The sequence below is a fragment of the Vigna unguiculata genome, chromosome 8, assembly GCF_004118075.2.
Source record: "Vigna unguiculata cultivar IT97K-499-35 chromosome 8, ASM411807v1, whole genome shotgun sequence".
NCBI classification, from domain to species: Eukaryota; Viridiplantae; Streptophyta; class Magnoliopsida; order Fabales; family Fabaceae; genus Vigna; species Vigna unguiculata.
Genome location: NC_040286.1, coordinates 33054805 through 33066132, shown reverse-complemented (window position 1 = coordinate 33066132; position 11328 = coordinate 33054805). Strand labels below are relative to the sequence as shown.

The 11328-nt window shown below is 31.4% G+C and overlaps 1 protein-coding gene across 1 annotated transcript; it reads right to left on the bottom strand.

Annotated features, from left to right (window-relative positions):
- Positions 1–4762: 4762 nt before the first annotated feature.
- On the bottom strand, positions 4763–9554 carry LOC114194635 (auxin transporter-like protein 1). Its single transcript, XM_028084983.1, has 9 exons — positions 8939–9554; positions 8578–8780; positions 8290–8475; positions 8101–8213; positions 7723–7906; positions 7489–7586; positions 6496–6703; positions 6041–6298; positions 4763–5284 (listed from the first exon to the last, which is right to left on the bottom strand). The coding sequence occupies exons 2-9, from the start codon at positions 8746–8748 to the stop codon at positions 5063–5065; spliced, it is 1440 nt and encodes a 479-aa protein (XP_027940784.1). The 5' UTR covers positions 8749–8780; positions 8939–9554; the 3' UTR covers positions 4763–5062.
- Positions 9555–11328: the final 1774 nt, after the last annotated feature.

Here is an 11328-nt window from a genome sequence, read left to right as displayed (position 1 = left end):
AGATACCAAAGTAATCCAGGTCTGGAGCATTGGAAAACCGCAAAGAAAGTTTTAAGATACCTACAAGGAACAAAGAATCACATGCTTACTTATAGAATATCTAATCACCTTGAGGTGATAGGTTATATAGATTCAGACTTTGCTAGTTGTGTGGATACAAGAAAGACTACATTTGGTTATGTGTATCTTTTAGACGGAGGAGCGATTTCATGGAAAAGTGCGAAGCAGTCTGTCATTGTTGCATCCACCATGGAAGCTGAATTTGTGGCATGCTTTGAGGCCACAGTTCAGGCTAATTGGTTGCGGAACTTTATTTCAGGATTTGGAGTAGTTGACAGTATTTCCAAGCCGCTGAAAATTTATTGTGATAATTCCGCAGCAGTCTTCTTTTCTAAAAACGATAAGTATTCTAAAGGTGCTAAACATATGAAGTTGAAATACTTTGTCGTTAAAGAAGAAGTTCAAAAACGTAAAGTGTCAATAGAACATATTAGCACAGATCTTATGATTGTTGACATTTTAACAAAAGGGTTACAGCCCAAATTGTATGCTGGTCATGTAAAGAATATGGGCATTATGTCTACTAGTGAATGTTGAATGTTAATGTTTTGAATATTTATGTGACACTCAGAGCTCCCTAATGTATAAATTTCTGAAATATGTGTTTTCTTCTTTATGTTTATGCATGCAAATTATGATGAAGAAAACAAATTATGTTATGTTATTGCTTTGTAAAATGACATTATGTTTGAACCCATTATGAACTTCTCGTTTTAAGGTTATATTAAGGAGAAAGTGATGATATAATAGTACATGGAAGGGATCATGTCGATCAAATGATGTGTGTCCGCCATGACTCTTATTATTTTTGTATCTTTAATTATGAATAATGATGGAACCAATTTATGCAAGGTCTTTTAATGCGCATTATGTTTATGTATTAAATCACATGAGTCAAGTGGGAGAATGTTAGAATTAATTGACGAATTAATTCTAGTAGTGACTCATTTGAAATATTATGATGGGCCCAATTGTGATCTAATAAAATATAAAGACTTATTGGTTATTATTATGGGAAGTGATAATAAAATAAAATAAAGATAAGATAAAATAAAAATTAACTTGATGGACGTTGGTATAAAAAGGAATTGTGGTTCTGTCTCTGGCCATAAGGTTCTTTTCACAGTAACTCATCAAGAACGTGTGAGAAGAGAAAGAAAGGCAAAGAGATAGATTGGGAACAGTGATTGAAGAGCACACAAGATTACAAATTTGAAGAACGCATATTCACAGGATCTCTCATGGATCAAGATTAGTGCATTATTATGTTTTATCGTGTGAGAATCATAAATCTTAAAGATTCTTAATTAGTTTTTACATCTGGATCTTTTATCTTATATGATTATGGGTCTTTTATTTTATATAGTATTTAACTTTATTTATTCTATTTAATATGAAACTTTAATTCACAATTAAACTATTCCCAACAATTATTTATAATTAACATTATTTCTATTTTACCTGTTTTTTTTATAGTTTATTATAAAGACAACCAACTTTATTTAAAAGAAAATAGGAAAAGTATTGATAAGACTAAGTAGACTTTGTTGTAATTATTTGCTGACTTATTATGAAAATGTGCTGCGAGTAAGAATAGGGACAGTATTGTGAGCACATTTTTGAAGTTTGACTTGTATAATGATTCGTATTTGTATGACACTACTACTTCTAATACTTTAAAGTGAAGTCGTTTTTAGTGAATATAACTACTTCTGAATAACCGAAAGGAAAAAAGTTGCTTGTTTCGATATTATTTTAGTTGTTTTATTTTATGAGTAAGGTTAATTATTATTATTTATTAATAGAATAGTTGAATTCACAATTTTTTTTTCACCTCCGATTCTAATTTTACTGAATAATAAAGATAGTTAAAATCACCGCATTATCTCGTCTTCCTTTTAACTTTACCACTCTAATCAAGTTTAATTCTGATTTTATTATTTTTCTTTTTAAATTTTTGTTGAAATCTTAAAATGTTAGCATGAGAGTATTATCAGTGTAAAATGTAATTTGTGCATGGCAGTATGGAGAGGGTGATTCGTGTAATTAGTTTTTTTTTAAATAATTTTTTTAATTTATTTGACATTTCAAACATATTTTTTTATATAATATTGAATCAGGAATGTGTCAAATGATGTAAACAACTCAAATATGATCCTGAAACGTATTTGAAATGTCAAATAAATTTAATAAAATTTGATTAGACGGACTATATCTATACATTTTTCTAAAATTAAAAAATTAAATTTGATTAAAATTTTGAAGAGAGAAAAAAAAAATTAAGAGACCCTCGATTCTTGCGACATGAAGTGGTTTCCTTGGAATCATGCCAAAACTTGGTAAGTTTCAACAAATATTTCAATGAAAATGTGATCCACGATGCTAAAATGATGTAAATTGCAAAGAAAAATAATAGTTTAACAAAGTTTTTCTTGATAAACTCTTCTTTTTTCAAGTCACACCATTTTTTTTTTCCTTACACCAAACTTTTCTTTTATCTAATGAAGTGTTGTCACGTTGACATTTTCAAAACTTTACTAAAAAATAATTTTCCAATTTCAAAAGTTTATAAATATTGATGAGTGCTCATCGAATTAGATTTGTCCATTATCAAGGAAGGGAAAAAGTTATAAACTGACAGCACTTTAAGATAAAAAAAAAAAAGTTAGCAAACATAATCAGCAAAAGAGGTACAAAAATATTGGTTAAAGGTTGATGGGAATGTGAGGAAGAAAGTCGTGATGGTGGAAAACTGAGGGAGAAGAGCAATAAAGCATAAATGAAGGACCTTTCTGTGAAAAGGTGAGAAGAAAAAAAAAAGTTCCTTTGTTTCTTGTTGAGTTGGTGTGAAAACGACGAAAGTAGAGTACATCAAATATAGACAGACCATAGTCCCTTCCTCTGTAAAAAATATGTCTAGGTAAGTCAAATTAACTGTTTTTGTAGTAATTAAGAATAATAATTATATTAAGTTGACTGGTACCAACATAAAAATTTCATCAACTTTTAAAAAAAATAATTTTCACAAGAAGAAAAAGTTGACTGATTGTTTTTAATGATCAAGCAATCTCTTCATTACTTTATTTATTTTGATCAGTGGTCCAAAAATCTAACACCGCTAAAATCAACAATAAATGCTTAGAGCTATTTAGTTATAAGTATTGTTACTTCAGAACATTTTTGTTACCTTAATAAATATCCTCACCTTCCTCTTCTATTCTGAAATAAAACTTCAAAGTTTTTATATTCTAAGAATATATAATTTACATTTGAAAACATATAAATGCCAAAATTTTTAAAAAAATGTGAATCAAGATTTTACAAGAATTATGCCATTTTGACATCATTTAGCTTTATATATTTAATATACAATTTTATAAGTTATTATTTATTATTATTATTTAATATGATATTATATTATTAAAAAATAATTGTAAGGGAAAAAGGTAGTTGTGAAATAAACTTTTCTTTTTTAAGAAGTAGAAGTTGCAACCTCTTCCAAGTTATGTGATATTACTTTGTTCTGCCTTAGAACATTTCTTCCTGCACCCCCATTGGAAGAAGCAGACTTTACAGTAGTAAGACTTGGCCCAATCTTTAAGAGCCCACATTCAGATGGCTTTATTTTACGTAGTTTTTCTTTTAATTCTCTCCCCCCTCATCATTGCACATTTCTTTAATTTTCCATTTTGGCTTTAGGAGTTATTAATTATATTATTGATTTACTGTATTTTAATTTAATTTTTAAAATATTTATTTTTATCAAATTATTAAAACTATTTTTTTAAAATAGATAATTGTTTCTTCATATTTAAAGTGTTCCATAATCGTAGAATTTTAATTTAAATATTAAAATATATAGCTTATGTATGTTGTTAAACGATAACAACCTGAAAATTTGTTACTTACTTTTAATATTACAAAATATTTTTTTTATGCTATTTCATATATCATTCAATTATTATAATAATTATTTCAATCAGTTTTTAAATATTGTGGCAACTTCTGTTAAAGTTCTATTATGGTATCTGCTACTCACCCCAACACCTCCATGCTTCCTTGCCAGTGTCTAAAATTGTATTTTTTTTAGCATGCTTTAATAAAATATATTATTAGAATATAGACGTATAAGAAAGTTATACACTCACTCCTTCAATTCTTCAATTATCATGTTATACATATTGAAAATTTTAACTTATATGGGATAATTATTTTAAATTATATACTTTTATTTAGTTGATAGAGTATATCAAATTTATACCTTTGTTAACTATATATATATATATATATATATATATATATATATATATATATCATGTCATTGCCACACAATTGTAGGAGAATTTTACTGTTCCTTTACAATTGAAGGTTCACCTTAAGATTCTATATTTCTAAACAAGACTCTTGAAACTTTAAAAAAATGTTGAACTTGATAAGTAATGGCTGAGATGCAGAGAATATAGGTAAAGGTGAAAGGTACAAACACCAAACTCAAATAAGCCTTTTTACAAAGCCCTCAATTATTGCTCACCAAAACTCTCAAACTTTCCAAGTCATACATACATACACCCCAGTATTCCCTTTTATGTGCTTTCAATTTTGACTACTAGTCAAACACGCAACACAATGGAACTCAACTTAAGTCACCAAGAAAAAACATGTATGATCTAATAACACTGGAGATTTGAAGAGGAAAAAATCATTATATTGGAAAGCAAAGATATTATTGGAAACATGCAGGCTATACTTGAGGTTGCTATAATCCAATGACCAAACAACAATCCCTATATAAGCTAGATATAGTTCATGATTACCATTAACCAAAATGATTCAAAAGCGATGAAATATAACAGTGTTGCCTTGCTACACAAGGGAACATCAGCATTAACATAATATATATATGTATATAAGAAGATTGAACCAAGATATAGGGAAAATACACAATGGGGAAGATGCTGATGTGTCCCTCTATGTATCATGCAAAAGAACATATATAGAGTTTTCAGTGATGCAGTGTTTGGTTGGAAGCTGGTGTTTTATGCGGGGGACACTGGTAGCACTTGGCAAAGAGTCCAAATGTGTCAACCTGTTTGATGAAGTTTGCCATGCTAGCCCACCCTCCAAATCCAAATCCCACCACAAGAACCCACACCACCACAAATGCATTGATCACATACATTAACGTCCAGCTTGGGATGAAGAAGGGCAATTTCTCAGCAGCATTCTGAAAACATAGCACAGATATAAATTATTTAATCTTAACTAGGTGTTTGATCTCACATAGTTATACAAGTTTTTCATGATTGATCTACTCTGAATGAGTTTCCAAGCATTACAATAAGACAAAAAGTAGTGTTACTGTTAGTTGACTGTAACAAGTTGCTGACTTATGCTATAGGAACAGTAATGTAAAGACAATGTAGGGTCATTTGAGAGAGTTAGGTTTTCCATGGCCCATTTCATTGCTAAAATGTGGACATTGGTTAGAATAGTATCAGGGGGCTAGTATAGTATGACTGTAGCATATAACTGAATGACAAAGAAATGGAACCAACCCCATCGTGTCTCATAAATTTTCAATTTGAATAATTTATAGAACAAGTGGAGTAGGGGTTAATAATACTGCCAGTGACTTAGGAAAACTCTTCTTCCAAGTTCAATCATGGAGCTGAAATCATACCCTCAAACACTACATTACACAACATGTTTTTAGCTTTCTTTTAAAAGGTTTAGCCTTTTCGTAGGGAAGAAAACACTGTATCGTACTGTTATAGGTTAGCTACAAGTTGTGCATAGAGTGCACATATCAGCCTATTAAAACTCAGATTTCGACCAGTATAGCAATCTAAACCGTGAATGTTAGTATATGATACTTTATGATTTTATAGAAATTTAACAAGGCAAAGTAAAGCTAGTTAGAAGAGACAAAGATTAGGTACAAACAAACAAAGATGAGATATGAATGGATTAGACTATTTACCTGTCGTGCAGAAGCAGACCTGTAAGTAAGCATGTGAGCTGAAGCAGGGATGATATAGACGGTAAAGGTAACCAAGAGAGCCCCCACAGCAGAGTTTATAGGGCCAAAGAAAGGGAAAATAATAGCTAAAAACCAAATTGGTATCACCACAGGTAACCTTGCAAGTGCCCTCAAACATATGCTCTTTGTGTCATGCATTCCTATCACTTTCTCCCACACAAAATACAATGGTGTGCAAGCAAATCCAAAAGTGATAAACTGCCATCCACATGTAATAAGTAAAACTCATCAGTTTATAAAACTTTCTGCTGTTCACATTAAAAACAAGTACTTTTTTTTTCTTAATGTAAAACTATGTTGTCTTGTCTGTAAACAAAACCAATATTGTTATATAATGTTACATGAATAAGTTTAGAAGTTGGATATTTTGAGGGAAGGGAAAAAATGTTATGGACCTGGTGAATCAGCATTAAGATGACACCAGTGTCACGCCAGCCAGAGCGAGGGAGAAGAGAGAAGGCATTGGAGTGGTCCAAGAGTTGGTCACCGAAGGCCCAGTAAACGGCAATGGCAGATGGTAGGGTGAGTGTGAATACAAAAAGAGTGGCATAAAGATAGATATATTTGAACTTTTGAGGTTTCCACATTGCATGCATGATTTCCCTGTAATAGTCATAGGGTCCACACGTTAGTGCATAATGCAGCAATATTAACTTACATCCAAATGACCCAGATGCTCTTTCATCTCAATATCATATAAATTCCTTTCATTTCTACTACTATGCTCCAAGTCCAAAAGAAAATTCGGTTTGTCAGTCCTGGATATGTCCAAATGAGTTACTAGAATTGTTTTCTAACCCACTTTGCACCACACGGCTAGCTTAACCCATAGAAATTATATTAGAAAAGGAAACAAGTTGTACACAAGAGAATATTTTTAAAATACACATAAAGAACTGTGCATTTCCGTACTAATCTCTTATTTCCATGGCCCCATAGCTCGAATTTCCTCTTGGATGATGGGTAAAGAATATTAATAAACGTTTAAACATTCAATATGCATATAGTATAATGTTTTGGTAAAGTAATAATCCATTTGTAATACATGTCACTACTTGAGTTATTCATTGTACTTTGGTATTGGAGTTGTGGGAAGAGCAGAATGTAAAGATGGATAGATGAATTGAATGGATAAAGTTGAGAGGGGGTTGGAAGTGGAGGCCAAGATACCAGTTTAATGGTTGCTCAAAAAAGTGCCAGATTTACTGTTTTGTCTTATTTTCTGAGGCCCCATAAGAATGGAGGCAAAAGCTGCAATTGAAGAAAGTGGTCGTGCAATAAACTTCTACTCTCCTTGATGTTTCATTGTCTTAAGACAATAAAGAAAACTATCATCATTGTTTTGTCTAACTCAGCAAGCAAAATATTAAAAAAACATGGGGTCTTACACTGTGACGGCGTGCCCGCCGAAAGTGTAGAGAATGTTGGTGGCTCCCGTGAAATACAAAACCAATTTTTTGGGGCCCGTGTGAGTCACATTTTCAACCTGCAAATTTAAAGAGGGAGAGACAGAGTTCTTATTTTTTATTTTTCACACCAAGTTATTATGATCAAACGACTTCTAATAAGAGAGACCCCACCGAAGAAAATAAATCAACACCGTTGTACTTGGTATTGCTCACCTGACCATGAACAATGGCTGCAATGGTTAAGTACCAGGCTGTGTACGTGGTCATGCCAAGACCAAGGAAAGACCAAATCCTGTAGTTGTGAAACGAAGGTATGAACACGGTTGTCGCACAGCATGCTCCGAATATGTAAGTCCAGGTCCTCTTATCCAAGTGGTCGTTTATGTAGTATATGTTACTGCATAATCACAAAAACACAAAAACACCCACTTAAAATCAATGAAACTTTCATTTGTCTAATCAAACCAAGATTATAACCTAGGTTCTAAAAATCAGTTTGACTGTAATCTTGGCTACAATTTCAAAGCTTTTCAGTTTTTGTCACCAAAATTGTGGCCATTTTGGTTTACCTTGACTAAAGAAAATTCATACCTTGCACAAGCTATAAGCTGGATGACAGATCCGAAGAGAAGAAAAGTGCAGTTAAAGGCCAAGCCAATGGCTTTCCAGTATGGACCAAGTAAACCTTCCAGCACTTCAAACCACTGAAAAATATGAAATTAGACCAAAGTTGTTAAAAAATGAACTTTTTTTCCGTTTGGTTTTAGTTTTTTGTCTAACCTGAATGACATGGTTTTTGAAGCTGACATTCTCTTTCTCTTTTCTGCTCCTGTACTCGATGTACAGAATGCTAATCAAATAAGCAGTCCAACTTCCCATTATTCCATAGAAGACTTGGAATATGACGCCAGAGAGCATTCCCAGCTGAGCAAAAGAGTATGGCAGTGTTAGCAGAACCTGCGCAACCTGCAAAGCACAAAACCAAAAACATAATCAAACCAGATTCTTATACAGAATCCAAGTTTCAATGATGAGAGTGACACTCCACGGACTCATATCTTCTGTTACCTGATTTGAAGCACAGCTGAACCATGCATCATAAACAGATCCACCGTGCCACAGAAGGTTTCTCAAACTGGAATGTGAACCACCCACCTTCTCGTCCTCTCTCTCCTCACGCTCAACAGTTTCATTCAGGCTCGACATCATGGTTTCTTCACCTTGCTTCTGGGGTAACATTGTTCCAAGATTACTATAATAAAAAGAGAGTCCTGAAAACAATATCAAACACTGAGTTAGCTAGACATTTACCAAACCCAGGTAAGAAAGTCAGACAAATTGACAAGAGAAAACAAAGGATATTTTGCTCCATGGAAGAGACCAAACCTTGTAGAAAAAAAAAAGAAAGAAAAAGAAAAGCAACACTCACCTAATATTGGTGAATGTTGAAAGGTGAGAGTATTCTCTTATAGCACGGAAACAGAGGAAACAGAGGTTTTATGGTAGCATAGAGGAGTGTGTGAGTGGCAGGGAAGTTTACTTTTTTAGGTAAAAAGAGAAGACTATAGCAGCACTTGATTGGGTTGGTGATGCGGTTTTGCTGGTAATTTCAGAGGATTTTGATTTTTGAACTGTTTAAACTCTGTACAAAAAGGTCCAATTAGAAGAATGGTGGCAGGCCTTAAATATGGGTTTGTGCACTATGTGGTGCCGTTAAGGTGGTGAGTCAGTGAACCTCTTAAATGCGGGTTCTGAAGAAGGAATTGGCAGTTTTCAATGCAGAAGAAGATACTATTACTAACCCAGCAAGCAAGAAATGGAGACAAGAAGGGGAAAAGGTTGTGTTGGGATGGTAGAAAAAACAAGTGAGGAAGAAGAGGGTTGAGTTTGGAGGATCGAGATCTGACAAAAAGAAAGTACACCAGAGAGAGTAAACTTGTTGGAAGATGGAGCTGTGTGCTTGCTTCGAACTTGATTAAAAGAAACAATAAAAAAATGAAAAGGAAGAACTGCTATGATAACTCTTTGGTTTATTCTTCACAATCACATACATAGATACATGTTGGTTGGTTTGGTTTGGTTTCCCTTCCCTTATAGTTTGTACTTTATCTCTGTCTTCTGTTCATGTTTCTCACTCGACTCTATTCAAATTGGTTGGTGCCTCATGTTTCTGTACGAGGATCACTGTCTGTCGTGGTAACAAAGAAAAAATATAAATCATTTACTTCTTTCGGACAAAATCTTCATATTTTTCTTTTTTTAAGTATATGAATAAATGTGACCATGGAAAAGGAAATCAAATACCCTGGTTCTGAGAAAAATATATCTGTTTTATTCTGTAATTATTAATTCGAAATTGAAACACTTTCTGTTACTGAACGTAGTGTTGTGTAGTCTTTAACCAAGCATGTGTGTGTGTAGAGAAGCTTTATTGTTGTTTTTTTATTTATTCAACAAAAGGGTGCATATTGATGTAGTGTAGATGACAACCCACACAATAACATTGAAAAGTGAACATCGTTGTTACAGCTGTCAAAGTAATGTTGGAGAGTGGATAAAAAAAAAAAAAGGGACTCACTGAACTAAGATACTTGCTCAATTTGATTGACTTTACTTACCAAATTTGTTGTTTATGGTAATTCGACATTTGGTGATCATAGATAATTTATGCTGTTTAAAAAACTGTTTACTAGTTTAGAATAAGTTTAAAAACATTATTCTATTTTTTTATTACTTCAGATAACTCGATTAGTATAATTTATCAATAGTAAGTTTTTTTTCTTTTAACAAAAAAATGAAGAAGATAAATTAATTTAATATTATTTTGTAAATATTTTACTTTTTAACTTGGTTCTTTAAATGTGTTACTTCTTTTCTTAATCTATGCTCTTTAAATATGTTGCTTCTTTTCTTAATCTATGCGCAAGTGTTTTATTTTATTTTTTTAATTTTTATAAATGTATCTTTTTTTAATCTCTTCAAATATATGAATTTTTTGTTTTTAGTTTCAACATGTATATGCTACTTTTTTTATTTAGTTTATAGAAATATATCAATCTTTTTTATTTTATTCTCTGGTTAAGTTATATATCTATATGACAACTTACCGTCAACATTAATACTTTAACAGGGTTATTAATGTAAATAAGATGGCATATCATCACAATAAAATCAACACGCCACATTTAATTTTATTTTGACAATTATTGAAATTTTCACAATTTGAATATTTAAGTTAAAGAGGAGTTTGCATAGATAATTTTTTAAATATCATGATTAGTTTTTAAATGATTATTCCTCTCTTATAATCTATTTTTGAGCATTTATTTTCTTTTTTGAATCTAATATTTGAAAAGGTTAGTCTCTCGACTCGACTTCATTACGTGAGTCATTGATTGAATACATCAAGTAATTAATTATAGTTTCAATACTTTTTTTGTAATTCTTCAATTCAATTTGTTGTTTCGCACTAAACAAAAGGCAACCAGATTTAATATATTCACATTGACCTATTTTACATATATATATATATATATATATATATATATATATATATATATATATATATATATATATATATATATATATATATATATATATTTTGATGTTGATTTTTGTTATGGGTTTTTGAAATCTTTTTTATGTTGAAAATAATTCTTTCAACATTCAAATTTTAAAAATTTAAAGTTTCGTGATTTATTTTCTTCTTCTCATATTCTATTCCCACTCTTCATAATTTTGATGCTCCGTTATTCTTTATTAAACTTATTTTTCTAAGGTTAATGAGTGATTTATTTCATGGCTGATGTGAATTATTTT